General features: G+C 48.8%; 1 protein-coding gene across 3 annotated transcripts; it reads right to left on the reverse strand.

The window, feature by feature from the left end:
- Nucleotides 1–6,326: 6,326 nt before the first annotated feature.
- Nucleotides 6,327–15,244, reverse strand: LOC100554715 (zinc finger protein OZF). Of its 3 annotated transcripts, XM_062958221.1 has the most exons (7): nt 15,105–15,224; nt 14,147–14,295; nt 10,901–11,090; nt 10,530–10,639; nt 9,047–9,166; nt 8,548–8,652; nt 6,327–8,204 (listed from the first exon to the last, which is right to left on the reverse strand). In XM_062958221.1, the coding sequence occupies exons 4-7, from the start codon at nt 10,561–10,563 to the stop codon at nt 6,844–6,846; spliced, it is 1,620 nt and encodes a 539-aa protein (XP_062814291.1). In that variant the 5' UTR covers nt 10,564–10,639; nt 10,901–11,090; nt 14,147–14,295; nt 15,105–15,224; the 3' UTR covers nt 6,327–6,843. The 3 variants fall into 3 exon arrangements, with proteins under 3 accessions (XP_062814291.1, XP_062814292.1, XP_062814290.1); XM_062958222.1 differs by lacking the exon at nt 14,147–14,295 and having other exon boundaries at nt 10,530–10,636; nt 15,105–15,244; XM_062958220.1 differs by lacking the exon at nt 14,147–14,295 and having other exon boundaries at nt 15,105–15,244.
- Between the last annotated feature and the right edge of the window lie 685 nt (nt 15,245–15,929).

Genomic DNA, 15,929 nt, shown 5'->3' on the forward strand with positions numbered 1-15,929 from the left:
TGATGGTGGTGATGGTAACAACCACACCCACCCACCTAAATTATTGGTGCCCATTACCATGGTCTGACACAAATGTCCTTTTCTCCCTGTCATCATCATGGGTGATCCCTCATGGCCGAGTATGATTGTGTTCCAGAAGTAGAATCTTGGTGGTGGGTCTAGAAGTGACTGTAGAAGCCTATTCTGGACCCACATGGTCCTCCACATCGAGGACACAGGATTTCAGGTGGAAGGCAGCCCTGACAAGGGTTTGCTTGATGTCCTTTCCTCTCAACACATTTCTTCCTTTCTCCCTCTATCCATGCCTTTTCAAAATCCATAGCACCATAGTTGGTCACAGCTGACCTCCAGTGACAACGCTTCCCAGTTCTCTCTGTTAATTCCACATTTTTTAAGGCTAGCTTTAAACCCATCTTTAATCTCCTTTGCTGTCCACCGACATTCCGTTTTCCATTCTTGAGCTGAGAACAATGTAACTGCTTTGCGAGGTGGTGATGGGGCCTTTGGGCAACGTGGCATTCGCTCCAGCGAAGTGGATAGCGGAGGATCATGGCTTCGATGCTGGGGGTCTTTACTTCTTCCAGAACACTAGTGTTTGTCCACTAGTCTCCTTTCCAAGAGATTGGCAGGAATATTTCCAGAAAACAAGAGGGACATTTGTAGATGTAAACACGATACGGTGACGATTGTCGCATCTCAGGTTAGCTTCATCTTGCTAAAGACACCAGGCTGTACACCAAAAGTAGTCTTTTGTAGTTTATTAGGAAATAGGGAAAAGATAGTTCATAAAAGGCAAAAGTTCAGTTCCAAAAGATAGTTGCAAAAACAAGGCTGTAAGAACAAATCCATGGAAACATTAGGCATGAAACAAGGTCCTTAAAACGAAGCCAAAGTCCCAGAAACGAGGATACATCCAGGCTACAAGATAATACAGGAAAGCAGACTTGGTTCTTGATTCAAGCGAGGAAATTGCATTGAGGAAGATTTCCCTCTCAGCAGACTGTTTTAATAGCATAATATGAAGGCATTTCTTTGCCCTTTGACTTCCCACTTATTTGCTATTCTGAGACTTCTGCGCAACCCCCGAAATTCCAGACGACTAGCCCGATCTAGAGAAGCGGCCTCATGGCTTTCAAGGCCACAGGGCTCGTTAGTGTTATCAAACTGAGGCTGGGAACCGCTCTCCCTTTCTGCTTCTTGCACCTGAAAACCATCATCATTAACAACATCATTTCTTCTCGTGGGAAAGCCTCCCTGCTCCTCATCTCCCACAGCAGGAACACCCTGCACCTGAAACCCATAATCCCCATCAGAGTCATCTTGAAACTCATCCTGAACCTGAATCCCATCATTCTGAAACTGCATCCCAGAATCCTCATCAGAGTCACATAAAGGCTGAGTCACAACAACGATGTGGTGAGGAGAGCAGAGCCAAAGTTTGGCTCTCCCAGCCTCAGATTTTGTCATGATCTTGGGCTTGGACAATGAACTACAGTAGAGTCTCATCCAACGCTCGCTTATCCAATGTTCTGGATTATCCAACGCATTTTTGTAGTCAATGTTTTCAATATATCGTGATATTTTGGTGCTAAATTCGTAAATACAGTAATTACTACATAGCATTACTGCGTATTGAACTACTTTTTCTGTCAAATTTATTGTATAACATGATGTTTTGGTGCTTCATTTGTAAAATCATAACCTAATTTGATGTTTTATAGGTTTTTCCTTAATCTGTCATTATCCAACATATTATTATCCAGCATTCTGCCGGCCCGTTTACGTTGGATAAGCGAGACTCTACTGTACTTGATTTGAAATCCCTTACCTTCACAAATGCAGCACTTTTCCTGCCATTTTCCTGGCCCAAGATGGCCGCCCTCCCGCTGAGGAGCAGGGGAAGGGGATCCCAGGAGTAGGCCTCTCCTTCGCCAACAAGGGCCTGGCCTCAGAGCAGACCAGGCGGGGCTCCACGGAAGGGTTGGGGTCTGGGGCAGGAACAAGGCCACGGAGCCGGGCTCGCCTCCCTGCCTCCCCCTGGACCCCAAGGCCATTGTTAGCCCCTTGAGTCCCTCTGGGCTGTCGTCTTCCTGAGGCCAAGAGGCGGCCATTGTGGGTCACAGAGGGAAGGCCTCAAACCTTCAAGGAAATGTGAGGGAAACGGGGGGAGAAATAAAGCAGGAGACCTTCTTCATACCTTTCTGTAACTGGAGCCTGGTTTAAAACAAAGGAAGCCCATGCCGAGGACTCAAAGGATCAAAGGGGGCCGGGCTGTGGCGCAGCTGGCTAGTAACCAGCTGCTATAAATCACTACTGACCAAGAGGTCATGAGTTCGAAGCCCGGGTCGGGTTAAGCCTCCGACCATAAAAAAAAAAATAGCCCCGGCTTGACCTAGCAGCCCCGAAAGACAGTTGCATCTGTCAAGTAGGGAAAATTTAGGTACGCTTTATGCGGGAGGCTAATTTAACTAATCTACAACACCATAAAACTGCTCACAAGGAAAAGAATGAGGAAGAACAGCCACCAATGGACGGTGAAGCAACAGCTCCCCCTGTGGCCGGAACCGTGAAGCTGGAAAGATGTTAAAAAATGCCTCTGTGTCTGTCTAAAACTGAATGTTGTTTGTCTGTTGGCATTGAATGTTTGCCATATATGTGTTCATTGTAATCCGCCCTGAGTCCCCTTCGGGGTGAGAAAGAAGGGCGGGATATAAATACTGTAAATAAATAAAGACCATGAGGAGCGTATGAAAGAACTAGGGATGTTGAGCCTCAGAAGAGAAGGCTGAGAGGAGACAGGAGAAGAGCCATGTTTAAATATTTGAAAGGATGCCATGAGGAAGAGAGCACAGGCTTCCTTTCCGCTGCCCTGGAGACTAGGCCTCAATGGCCTGCATGGCAGGGGGTTGGAATAGATGGGCCATGTGGCTCTTCCAACACTGCTATTCTATGATTCTATTGAAAGGATATCCGAAGGAGCCGGCTTGCATTCTGCTGCCCTGGAGACTAGGCCTCAATGGCCGTGGCCCATGTGGTCTCTTCCAACACTGCAATTCTATGATTCTATTGAAAGGATATCCCAAGGAGCCGGCTTGCATTCTGCTGCCCTGGAGACTAGGCCTCAATGGCCGTGGCCCATGTGGTCTCTTCCAACACTGCAATTCTATGATTCTATTGAAAGGATATCCGAAGGAGTCGGCTTGCATTCTGCTGCCCTGGAGACTAGGCCTCAATGGCCGTGGCCCATGTGGCTCTTCCAACACTGCAATTCTATGATTCTATTGAAAGGATATCCGAAGGAGCCGGCTTGCATTCTGCTGCCCTGGAGACTAGTTCTCAATGGCCGTGGCCCATGTGGCTCTTCCAACACTGCTATTCTATGATTCTATTGAAAGAATATCCGAAGGAGCCGGCTTGCATTCTGCTGCCCTGGAGACTAGGCCTCAATGGCCGTGGCCCATGTGGTCTCTTCCAACACTGCAATTCTATGATTCTATTGAAAGGATATCCGAAGGAGTCGGCTTGCATTCTGCTGCCCTGGAGACTAGGCCTCAATGGCCGTGGCCCATGTGGTCTCTTCCAACACTGCAATTCTATGATTCTATTGAAAGGATATCCGAAGGAGCCAGCTTGCATTCTGCTGCCCTGGAGACTAGGCCTCAATGGCCGTGGCCCATGTGGTCTCTTCCAACACTGCAATTCTATGATTCTATTGAAAGGATATCCGAAGGAGCCGGCTTGCATTCTGCTGCCCTGGAGACTAGGCCTCAATGGCCGTGGCCCATGTGGTCTCTTCCAACACTGCAATTCTATGATTCTATTGAAAGGATATCCGAAGGAGCCGGCTTGCATTCTGCTGCCCTGGAGACTAGGCCTCAATGGCCGTGGCCCATGTGGTCTCTTCCAACACTGCAATTCTATGATTCTATTGAAAGGATATCCGAAGGAGCCGGCTTGCATTCTGCTGCCCTGGAGACTAGGCCTCAATGAAGCCATGGGTTCAAATGACGGAAAAGGAGATTCCTCCTGAACATTAGGAAGATCTTCCTGACTGTATGACATGTTCAACAGTGGAACTCTTGAACTGTGAAGAGAGGCAGGTAAGAATTATTATTATTATTAGTATTATTAGTATTATTATTATTACAACATTGTATGACACAGCAAACAAGATAGATATGCTGGATTTTGTATCACAAAATCACAAGTTGAACACTTCCCAAGTGTCTAGAACTGTGTGATGTATTTTCGGATGATGCGTGCAGATCCCAGCAGGGTGGCCTTTTGCAGTTGGCAGATCGTGATTTTGTCAATGTCTATTGTTTCCAAATGCCGGCTGAGATCTTTTGGCACGGCACCCAGTGTGCCCATCACCACCGGGACCACCTGCACTGGTTTCTGCCAGAGTCTTTGAAGTTCAATCTTGAGGTCCTGATAGCAGCCGAATTCCTGTTGTTTTTCATCAATGCGACTGTCACCTGGGATGGCAACATCAATGATCCAAACCTTTTTCTTTTCCACAACTGTGATGTCTGGTGTGTTGTGTTCCAGAACTTTGTCAGTCTGGATTCGGAAGTCCCACAGTATCTTTGCGTGCTCATTTTCCAATACTTTTGCAGGTTTGTGATCCCACCAGTTCTTTGCTGCTGGGAGGTGGTACTTGAGGCATAAGTTCCGATGAATCATTTGGGCCACATAGTTGTGCCTCTGTTTGTAGTCTGTCTGTGCGATTTTCTTACAGCAGCTGAGGATATGATCAATGGTTTCGTCGGTTTCCTTGCACAGTCTGCATTTTGGGTCATGAGCTGATTTTTCGATCTTGGCCTTGATTGCATTTGTTCTGATGTCTTGCTCCTGGACTGCAAGGATCAGGCCTTCTGTCTCTTTCTTCAGGGTCCTATTCGTGAGCCACAGCCAGGTCTTCTCCTTATCAGCTTTTCCTTCAATTTTGTCAAGGAACTTTCCATGGGTTGTTATTATTATTATTATTATTATTATTATTATTATTATTATTATTATTATTATTATTACAACATTGTATGACACAGCAAACAAAATAGATATGCTGGATCACAAGTTGAACACTTCCCAAGTGTCTAGGACTGTGTGATGTACAGTAGAGTCTCACTTATCCAACACTCGCTTATCCAACATTCTGGATTATCCAACACATTTTTGTACTCAATGTTTTCAATACATCGTGATATTTTGGTGCTAAATTCGTAAATACAGTAATTACTACATAGCATTACTGCGTATTGAACTACCTTTTCTGTCAAATTTGTTATATAACATGATGTTTTGGTGCTTAATTTGTAAAATCATAACCTAATGTTTAATAGGCTTTTCCTTAATCTCTCCTTATTATCCAACATATTCACTTATCCAACGTTCTGCCAGCCCGTTTACGCTGGATAAGCGAGACTCTACTGTATTTTCGGATGATGTGCGCAGATCCCAGTAGGGTGGCCTTTTGCAGTTATTATTATTATTACTAGTAGTATGAACTCTCTGCCTCAGTGTGTAGTGGAGGTTCCTTCTCTGAGGGCTTCTAAGCAGAGCTTGGATGGCCATCTGTCGGGAGGGCTTTGATTGTGCCTTTCCTGCTTGAAGGCAGAAGGGGGTTGGACTAGATGCCCCATGTGATAGCTCCAACTCTAGGGTTCTATGATTGGGATTAACTGCATAATTCTGGCATCCCTTATATCAGTCATGGGTGAACTTCCGCCCTCCAGGTGTTTTGGACTCCAACTCCCACCATTCCTCACAGCCTCAGGCCCCTTCCTTTCTCCCCCCAGCCGCTTAAGCGGCTGGGGGGAGAAAGGAAAGGGCCTGAGGCTATGAGGAATGGTGGGAGTTGGAGTCCAAAACACCTGGAGGGCCAAAGCTGGCCCATGCTTGCCTTATATAAATGGCAAAAGCAAGAAGCAGCAACCCGTTGAACCAACCAAGCTTGAGAGATTCATGAGTCAGAGAAGACAATGCTTGTTTGGCCAAATTTCATCCAAAGAGATTGCTGAATCCTTCTTTCAGTGCTTGCATCTGCCTCTGTGGCCTTCCCTTCTTTATTACCCCCCACCCAAGTATGTGTAAACATTGCCCGACTGTTATTGGCATATCCTTGTGGGGAAGAATCCAACTGGACCCATAACACAACCTGCAACGTGTTAGCATTTCCGATCACTTTCAAAAAGCAAAGCATTGCTTTCAGCGGTATTTTAATATGAATGAGACGTAAAACGCATTTTGAACAAGGGAACCATTTTTATTCTTCCTATTTTTATTAAAGACCCCCCCCCCTACTTACCCCCCCCTCCCCCCCCCCCCCCATCACTGGCCTGTAGCAAATAGCAGCTACACCCCACCTGAACTCTGCGCAAGATCAATGGGGAAGTGCATTGGAGTGTTATGTGGTTTCCAGGCTGACTGGCTGTGTTCTAGCAGCATATTCTTATGACATTTCACCTGCATCTGTGGCTGGCATCTTCAGGGAAGTGCATTATTTGCTGAGCTGCCCAACAATCGAAACAGAAACTGTGTTCTGGAGGAAGACTGAGAAGAGGAAACCATTGGACCATTGACATAATAAAGGATCACAAACATCCACAAACGTGCCCTAAGAGCCTGGGTCTCAGCCATAGGAGAGACCCACGGGCACATTTTCAGTTCTGATGTTCCTAATTGCAGTTGTATCTGAGTATAATGTACGTTAGTTGCAGCTTGTCCACTCCTCAGGACCAGAAGGTCTTCCTCAGCTGCCAATCTGGCTGGGATGACCAACAATAAATTAAAATAGCACCCATTTTCTAGCACCCTCGCCCTGCCCCACTCCACCCAGTGCTGCTAAGTGCCTGCGTCCCCGAGTCCAATCTCTTTGCAGCCGGCCTCCTGTTTGAATTTGGTCAGGCTCCCAAGGGGGACCTGAAGCGGGGCACAGGAGAGCAGGAGGGGGCCATGCGCCTGCAGGAAGGGGGGCAGGCCCTGGCCATGGTCCGTGGTGTAGCGAGGGAGCAGCCGTCCGCCTGCGTGGGCCGCCACATGGGCCTTCATCTCCTTCCGCCGGTTGAAGATGACTCCACACTCAGTGCAGGGGTAGACCCTCTCCACAGTGTGGGTGAGGTGGTGGGTGCGCAGGTTGCCTTTGTACTTGAAGCTCTTGCCGCACTCCAGGCAGGCATAAGGGCGCTCGCCCGTGTGGATGCGCCGGTGCTTCATGAGGGTGGTCTTGAGGTTGAAGGTCTTGCCGCAGTCGGCGCAAGCAAAGGGCCGCTCCCCGGTGTGGATGCGCTGGTGGGTGATAAGGGTGCCCTTGCGGTTGAAGCTCTTGCCGCACTCCAGGCAGGTGAAGGGCTTCTCACCCGTGTGGATGCGCCGGTGCTTGATCAGCTCCCCGTTGTGGCTGAAGCGCTTGCCGCAGTCAGCGCAAGCAAAGGGCCGCTCCCCGGTGTGGATACGCTGGTGGCGGGTGAGGTCCCCGTTGCGGCTGAAGCTCTTCCCACACTGGGGGCAACCGAAGGGCCGGTCGCCCGCGTGGATTTTCTGGTGGAGGAGGAAGGTCTTCTTGGCGCAGAAGCCCTTGCCACACTCGCTGCAGACGAAGGGCCGCTCACCCCGGTGGATCTTCTGGTGAGTAAGGAAGTTGGCCTTGCGGTTGAAGGCCTTGCCGCACTCCTGGCAGGCGTAGGGCTTCTCGCCTGTGTGGATGCGCTGGTGCAGGACAAAGGTCTGCTTGGAGCAGAAGCTCTTCCCGCAGACTGAGCACTCAAAGGGCTTCTCTCCTGTGTGGATGCGCAAGTGGCGCATCAGGTCCCCCTTCTGGCTGAAGCACTTTCCGCACTCGGAACACGGGAAGGGCTTCTCCCCTGTGTGCACCCGCAGGTGGGTGATCAGGTTGCCCCGGTGCTGGAAGCGCTTGCCGCACACGCTGCAGGCGAAGGGCCGCTCGGCCGCCGTGTAGGTCTTGGTGGCCGGGCACTCGGGGTCCTCCGGGGCACTCATACTGGGAGGAAGGGACCTCTTCCCAGGGTCACTGGACCCCACAGAAGGAGAAGGCCTGCTTTCCGCCATCGGGCTGGCAGCCACCTGGGCGCCCAAATTAACGCTATGGCCCCCACATGGGTCGGGGTTGGGCCTGGGGGAACATTGGAAGTCGGGGGCCTCTTCCTCCAGCTCCATCTTCACAATGACGTCAGGCCTGGGATCAGCTATATAAGGAGAAGGAGAGGAAATGAAGTGGCTGCCTCTCCTATAGCCTACCCCAAAACAGCTCTCTCAGGGAGAAGATCCCTCAATGAGGAGACCTTGAACTCTTGAAACGAGACTGCAGGCCCAGCGGCGTTCCGGGCTCTTTCTTTGTGAATGGCAGGAATCCCATTCTGTCTACAAGCATGCTCTGAAGCATGCACACACAGACACACCTCATGTGCATTTCTGAGTGACAGAACCCCTGCGATTTCCACCTCCTCCCGCCCCAAGTGGCCATGAGGCCAAGTGTCCCCAAGGCCAGAAGAACCCCTGATGCTCCCTTGCAGGACCCTCTGTACTCACAGGAATCTGTGTCACTGCCAGACTCTCTGTCGCTGTCCTCCCAGGATCCTTTGCTGTGCAAACTGTCCTCCAGCTCCGTCTTCACGGCAAATTCCCTCTGGATGCCTGAAAAAAGATATCAAGCAATCACATGGAAAGTGGGGTGTGGTGGTAATGGTTGTGGGAGCTGGGGAGACCAGACTCGGAGGAGAGAAGACGGGGAGGTGACATGAGCCATCTTGAAATAAATAGTAAGATTGCCTTCCTGCTGTTCCACAGAACCAATGGTGAAATCTACCAAAGTGTTAGGAAGAACTTTCTGACAGCAAGAGCCATTGGATAACATGATACGGACTTCCTGGGAGGGGGCCAGTCTCAGCCTGGTTGAGGGAGCTTTTTCTGGAGGAGAGGTCCCAGCTAATTCCAGACAAAACAAGGCAATGGGGCTATGAAGATGATCCCAGTCCTTTGTCCCACCCAAAGAATAAAAAGAATGCAGTCTTCTCTCATTCTCTCTTACCAGCCGTGGGGCCAAAATGCATCTTCTTTTCTGGCCCTGGGGGGTTCAGCGGGCATTCAATGCACAACTCGTCCTCTGGTTCCTCTTTGACCACCATCTCGTGCCCTGGCACAGCGCAACCTGAGGACAGAGGAGAAAAGTCCCTCAGTTGGGGGTGCATTCCCCATTGTTTCTGGCCCACAAGCCCCAAGGGATGCACCAAGGACAATGTCCAGGGAGGAACCTCAAGGCAGGCAGGAGCCACCTTGGACATACTGGACAGTACGTCTCTCAGAAGGCGAACCTGGCCAATGCAGCCCAGAGATGGTCTCTCCAGAACACCCCTGATGTCTGCCTCTTGATGGATTGATCCAGATGTACAAGAACCAAGACAACCTACAGCATGGATTCAGATCTTGGCTTATAATATGAAACCTTAATTTCATTGCTTTCCCAGAAGGCAGATTGGGCCCCCCTCTGCTCTCTTTCTGCATGCTAACTGTTCATTGCAAAGGTCTTTAAATTGGGGCACTCACTATTCTTCTTAGAACAGACTAGCTTTATTGCCATGAAATCAAATGCTTTTCCCAACACACCACAAAACAACACACCCATCCCTCCATACTTCCACCATCACCACACAGCCCCTAATGCCACATCAATGCGAAACCATGGAGTTCAACATAGCAACAGCTCTAGGATCAAAGCTATCTTTCGGTCTGTTTGTCCTTGTCCTTGTCACCCTGTACTGTCTGCCAGATGCCAATAATTAAAAAAAAAAGAATATGCCGGGTGAGATGGGTCCCCTAGAATGCTCTGAGCTTTCTTAAGGCTGCAGGACTTACATTCTTCCAAAGAGGAGAGAAAGAGGGCAACCAATGATTCTCTGTGCAGTCATGGTGACCCTTTGGAGCGCCTTCTTATCTGCAACTGTGCAGTTACCAAACTACGCACAGATCCAGTAGGCTACTGTTCGTAAATAATGACCAAGATATTTTTATTTTTATTTTTTTATTTTTTTATTGTGCAAGTTGTTGTCTATTGCTGTGTTTTATACTGCTACTGTTTTTATTCGGGCTTGGCCCCATGTAAGCCGCCCTGAGTCCCCTCCGGGGAGATAGAGGCGGGGTATAAAAATAAAGTTATTATTATTATTATTATCTGGTCATTGGATCTGAGGGTCTTCCAGCTGAAACCTATCAGATCCCAGCATCTGTGTATCCTTGGATGGTGAAGGATTAAAATCATAGAAGTACAGGCAGGATTGTGTCAGAAGAGAACCCAAGAACTATCCAGTACAACCCCCGACAAAGGCCATCCAGCCTACGGATTTTTTGGTATCTTTTGGTCCCACTTGGGGAGCAAGGTGAACAGGACCTCCTCAGTGACTGAACCTTCCAGACATTGGAACCCCTTCCCCCCTGTGGCCCCCAGAACTGACCCTCTGCCCCAGACCCGTTAAGCCTCCCTGCCAGGTTCAAGGGATTGTGCAGCCATCACCCACCTGCGCTGGAAGACCCCCCGAGCTTGCCCTCCATCTCTGGATCAGGGCGGGTGGTGGGTTTCCTCTCCAGACAGGGACGGACGCCCCCAGTTTTGCTTCAACACAACCTGCTGAAAAGCAGAAAGAAAAGGATGGGTCAAGCTGTGTGAGCTAGTTCCCCATGACACATTGTCAACTTAACAATTTTAGGCCATCAAGACATGGAGCCCATGCTTCACACTCACATTGCTGGCGGGCCCCCCTCCACTGTGGCACAGAATCATACAGTCCAAGGGGGTCTCAGAGACCATCTAGAACCACCCCCAATGCAGTCAAAGCAGGATATGGCAATGGGGCCCAAAGCATCCTTATTTATCACAGCTAAGACTTACCTGACAGGATGGGTCAGGGCAACCAGGGCTGGGAGGGGGAGGCCTCCACCTGGGACCCCCCTCAGAAGGAGGAGGAAGAGGAAGAGGCTGCTGTCCATCATTCTGGAAGAGCTAGGGCCCCTCAGTGCAAGGAAGACCTCTTTCCACTCCTCACAGAGACAGCCTTTTCCCCATCTGCGGAGTTTCAGGTCTGCAAGGAGATAAAGGGAAGCATTACAACAGGGAAAGAGAGGAGTCCCTGCGATGAGGACCCATTGATTGAACTTTGGGAGGTGTTTGGGAGACAGATATGGAACACTCAACACACAGAACCCTAGACCAGGGGTCCCCAAACTAAGGCCCGGGGGCCGGATGCAGCCCATCGAAGCCATTTATCCGGCCCCCACGGCACAAGGGCAGAAGGGGGTTGGGCTAAATGACCCAAGGGGTCTCTTCTTCTCTTACAACCATTATTATTATTATTATTACTATTATTATTATTATTATTATTAACATTGAGGCTGGGTGGACATCTGTCAGGGGCAATACTAATGGCTTTTGGTGCACAAAGGCAGGAGGAGATAGGACTAAATGGCCCAAGGGGTCTCTTCCAACCCTCATTATTATTATTATTATTATTATTATTATTATTATTATTATTATTATTAACATTGAGGCTGGGTGGCCATCTGTCAGGGATGCTTTGCTTGTGCTTTCGGTGCACAAAGGCAGCAAGGGATTGGACTCAATGGCCCAAGGGGTCTCTTCCAACCCTCTTTATTATTATTATTATTATTATTATTATTATTATTATTATTATTATTAACATTGAGGCTGGGTGGCCATCTGTCAGGGATGCTTTGCTTGTGCTTTCGGTGCACAAAGGCAGCAAGGGATTGGACTCAATGGCCCAAGGGGTCTCTTCCAACCCTCATTATTATTATTATTATTATTATTATTATTATTATTATTATTAACATTGAGGCTGGGTGGCCATCTGTCAGGGATGCTTTGCTTGTGCTTTCGGTGCACAAAGGCAGAAGGAGATTGGACTCAATGGCCCAAAGGGTCTCTTCCAACCCTCTTTATTATTATTATTATTATTATTATTATTATTATTATTATTATTATTAACATTGAGGCTGGGTGGCCATCTGTCAGGGATGCTTTGCTTGTGCTTTCGGTGCACAAAGGCAGCAAGGGATTGGACTCAATGGCCCAAGGGGTCTCTTCCAACCCTCTTTATTATTATTATTATTATTATTATTATTATTATTATTAACATTGAGGCTGGGTGGCCATCTGTCAGGGATGCTTTGCTTGTGCTTTCGGTGCACAAAGGCAGAAAGGGATTGGACTCAATGGCCCAAGGGGTCTCTTCCAACCCTCTTTATTATTATTATTATTATTATTATTATTATTATTATTATTATTATTAACATTGAGGCTGGGTGGCCATCTGTCAGGAATGCTTTGCTTGTGCTTTCGGTGCACAAAGGCAGAAAGGGATTGGACTCAATGGCCCAAGGGGTCTCTTCCAACCCTCTTTATTATTATTATTATTATTATTATTATTATTATTATTATTATTATTATTAACATTGAGGCTGGGTGGCCATCTGTCAGGGATGCTTTGCTTGTGCTTTCGGTGCACAAAGGCAGAAAGGGATTGGACTCAATGGCCCAAGGGGTCTCTTCCAACCCTCTTTATTATTATTATTATTATTATTATTATTATTATTATTAACATTGAGGCTGGGTGGCCATCTGTCAGGAATGCTTTGCTTGTGCTTTCGGTGCACAAAGGCAGAAAGGGATTGGACTCAATGGCCCAAGGGGTCTCTTCCAACCCTCTTTATTATTATTATTATTATTATTATTATTATTATTATTATTATTATTAACATTGAGGCTGGGTGGTCATCTGTCAGGGATGCTTTGCTTGTGCTTTCAGTGCACAAAGGCAGAAGGAGATTGGACTCAATGGCCCAAGGGGTCTCTTCCAACCCTCTTTATTATTATTATTATTATTATTATTATTATTATTATTAACATTGAGGCTGGGTGGCCATCTGTCAGGGATGCTTTGCTTGTGCTTTCGGTGCACAAAGGCAGAAAGGGATTGGACTCAATGGCCCAAGGGGTCTCTTCCGACCCTCTTTTTTATTGTTGTTGTTGTTGTTATTAATTATTATTGCTCGGTGGCCAACTATAGTCCGGCCCTCCAATGGTCCGAAGGATCATGAACTGGCCCCCTGTTTTAAAAGTTTGGGGACCCCTGCCCTAGACTCTCAGAGCTGCAAGGCGCTCCAAGGAGCACCACCTCCACTGCAGAATATGCAGTTTGATGCTGTTTAAACAGCCACAGCTCAAGCCTACGAAATCCCGGGAGTTGTGGTGGAGCATAGCCTTTTGAATGTGAGCCGCTTTGAGTCTCCTTGTGGGAGAGAAAAAGTGGGGTAGAAATAAACATAGAAATAAACATAATAATGGGTTGCTGTGAGATTTCTAAGCTGTCTGGCCATGTTCTAGAAGCCTTCTCTCCTGACGTTTCACCCACATCTGTGGCAAGCATCCTCAGAGGTTGTGAGTATATTGGAAACTAGGCAAATTATATCTATCTATCGGTGGAATAATGTCCAGGGTGAGAGAAAGAACTCATGTCTGTTGGAGGCAAGTGTGAATGTTGAAACTGAACCTCACAACCTCTGAGGATGCTTGCCATAGATCTGGGAGAAACGTCATGAGAGAATGCTTCTGGAGCATGGCCAGTGTGATGACTCATGGGCCATGTAGTCCCGTTCCCAGTACTATTGTGGCAGATGAAGAGGAAAACTTGGGTTTCCCACCGTTTCAGCCAGAATTGGAGCCCTTGCACCTGCAAGATGTTTGCCCACCAGAAGTCAGCCAAACAAGCCTTGAGCAGAAATCTCCCCCATTTTCTCGCCGGGATTATTATAATCGAGATAGAGGCGCTCGGGAGGCGACTCGCAGGAGCGCCAGGATAGCTGCCAGACAATTAGCTGATTAAGTCTGTTTCCCTTGGGAAACTTTAAGGAGTCATGCATCTGGACACAGTATAGGTTTCGTTTCTTGTTCCCCAGGGAAAGTGTTCCTTGGCGGGAAAACAAGATCCTATATAGGTGTTTGCCCGCAAAGAAATCCTTGCGGAGTCAATTCGTCACCTTGTGGAGTGAGATCGTGTGTGGACTATGCTACTCCAGTCCCTTGCCTCCAGGACCAAGCTCCAAGCCTTGTTTCACGGACCTTGTTCTAGCATCAAGCTTTCCTTGTTCCACGGACCTCGCCACGGACCCTGTTCTTGCTTATTGTCTTTTGTAGCCACGTATCAAGCCTTGTTGCCAAGAATCTAGTTTGCTTCCAGCCTTGTTGTCAAGCTTCATTGGACACTTTGCCTGGCAAAGTGTGTGTTTCGGTTATTGGATTATAACTTTGGACTCTTAATTTCACATATTGGACATTGTTTTCCTGGACTATATTTGACCTTTCCTGAAAGGTCTACTTCTGAACTATATTCTTCACTTGTTTTTATTGACTTTATATATTCCTTTAATAAAGATATTAGATAGATTCTGGTCTCTGTGCATGGTTATTGGTGCTCTGCAGCCTGGGTCCTGACAGCCAGACAGCCCGGAAAACTCACAGCAACCCAGTAAGTCTGGCCATGAAAACCTTCGGCAATACATAAAACGTAATAATAGTCCTTCGGCCCCGTCTTCCAAAGAGGGATGGGGCCTCGCCAAGCTGCAACTCCCAGGGTCCCCCCGCATTGGGCCCTGGCAGTTCATGCCTTCATTCTCCAGTCTAGAAATGCACCTGGCGAGAGTCAAACGAGCTCAAAGCGGTACAAGTCCTCTGTGCGGATCTCAGCGGGGCAGTATTGGGCGAGGCTCTTTCGGAGGGGAGAGGGGTTACATCCCTGGCGGCGAAGACCCTGCCCTCTGCACATGCCCAGAGGCGCTCCCTCCCTCCCTCCCTCCTGGATGCTGTGTCGTATTTCTAAGGCGATAATATTGGGAGGGGACGTGATCATTTGGAGGGGGGGCGGGGGAGACCCTTCTGATGCCAACACAAGACCCCAAGGAATTGGTGGGTGGGTGGGTTGTGGGGATTGTTTACACCCACCTCTTCGGCCTTGCTGCAAACCTCATTCCCGGGCCTGGTCTGCAAAAGGGGGGCAGCAGGGAGGGGGCGTCGTGCCTACCTGGGGGGGGAGGGGGCGTCTCCTTGGTCCGGTTCCCAAGACAGGGCGAAGCTGCAGCCTCAAAGGGAGGGGGCTGCTTCCGAGCCCGGACTCCTTTCGGGGCTTCAGGAGGGAGGGAGGGGGTCTCCCGCCCTCCTCGGCCCCTTTGTTGCGGGCGGGGAAAGACTACAGCCCCCAGCAGCCCCCGCGCCGCCCCCTCCTTCCCTCCCCCATAGAGGGCGGGGCCTCATGCAATTCCCTCCTCTGGCTCCGCCCCCTGGGGGGTGGCACGTGGGGAGGGGTCCTCCGCCTTTCCCTCCTCCCTCCCTCCCCTGGCTCCTCCTTTTGCCTCTGGGTCCCAGACAAGCATCTTGAGCGCTGAGCATTGCTCCTGGAGCATTGATTGCAGCACAACAACAACAACACACCTGGGAGTCACTCTGGACTGTGCTCCCACTTACAAGAAGCACTGCTTGACTATCAAGCAAAAACTGGACACTGGAAATAACATTATGTGAAAGCTGACTGGCACAAGCTGGAGGTCACAACCAGGCACAGCAAAGACCTCTGCCCTTGACTTTACTGCTCTGCTGCTGAATACGCATGTCCAATGTGGAACACATCTCGCCACGTGAAAACAGTGGATGCGGCTCTTAATGAGACATGCTGCATGACTAAAGGATGTTGACGCCCCACACCGTTGGAGGAATTATACTGTTTAGCTGTATTGCAACAAGTTAAAATATGAACCAACAATGTCATCCGGCAGCTAAAACGCCAATGGGATGTTGGCCTGCGTCAAGAGGAGTCTCGTGGCTAGATCCAGGGAAGTCATGCTGCCCCTCT

The sequence above is a fragment of the Anolis carolinensis genome, chromosome 6 (assembly GCF_035594765.1).
Source record: "Anolis carolinensis isolate JA03-04 chromosome 6, rAnoCar3.1.pri, whole genome shotgun sequence".
Classification (NCBI taxonomy): Eukaryota; Metazoa; Chordata; class Lepidosauria; order Squamata; family Dactyloidae; genus Anolis; species Anolis carolinensis.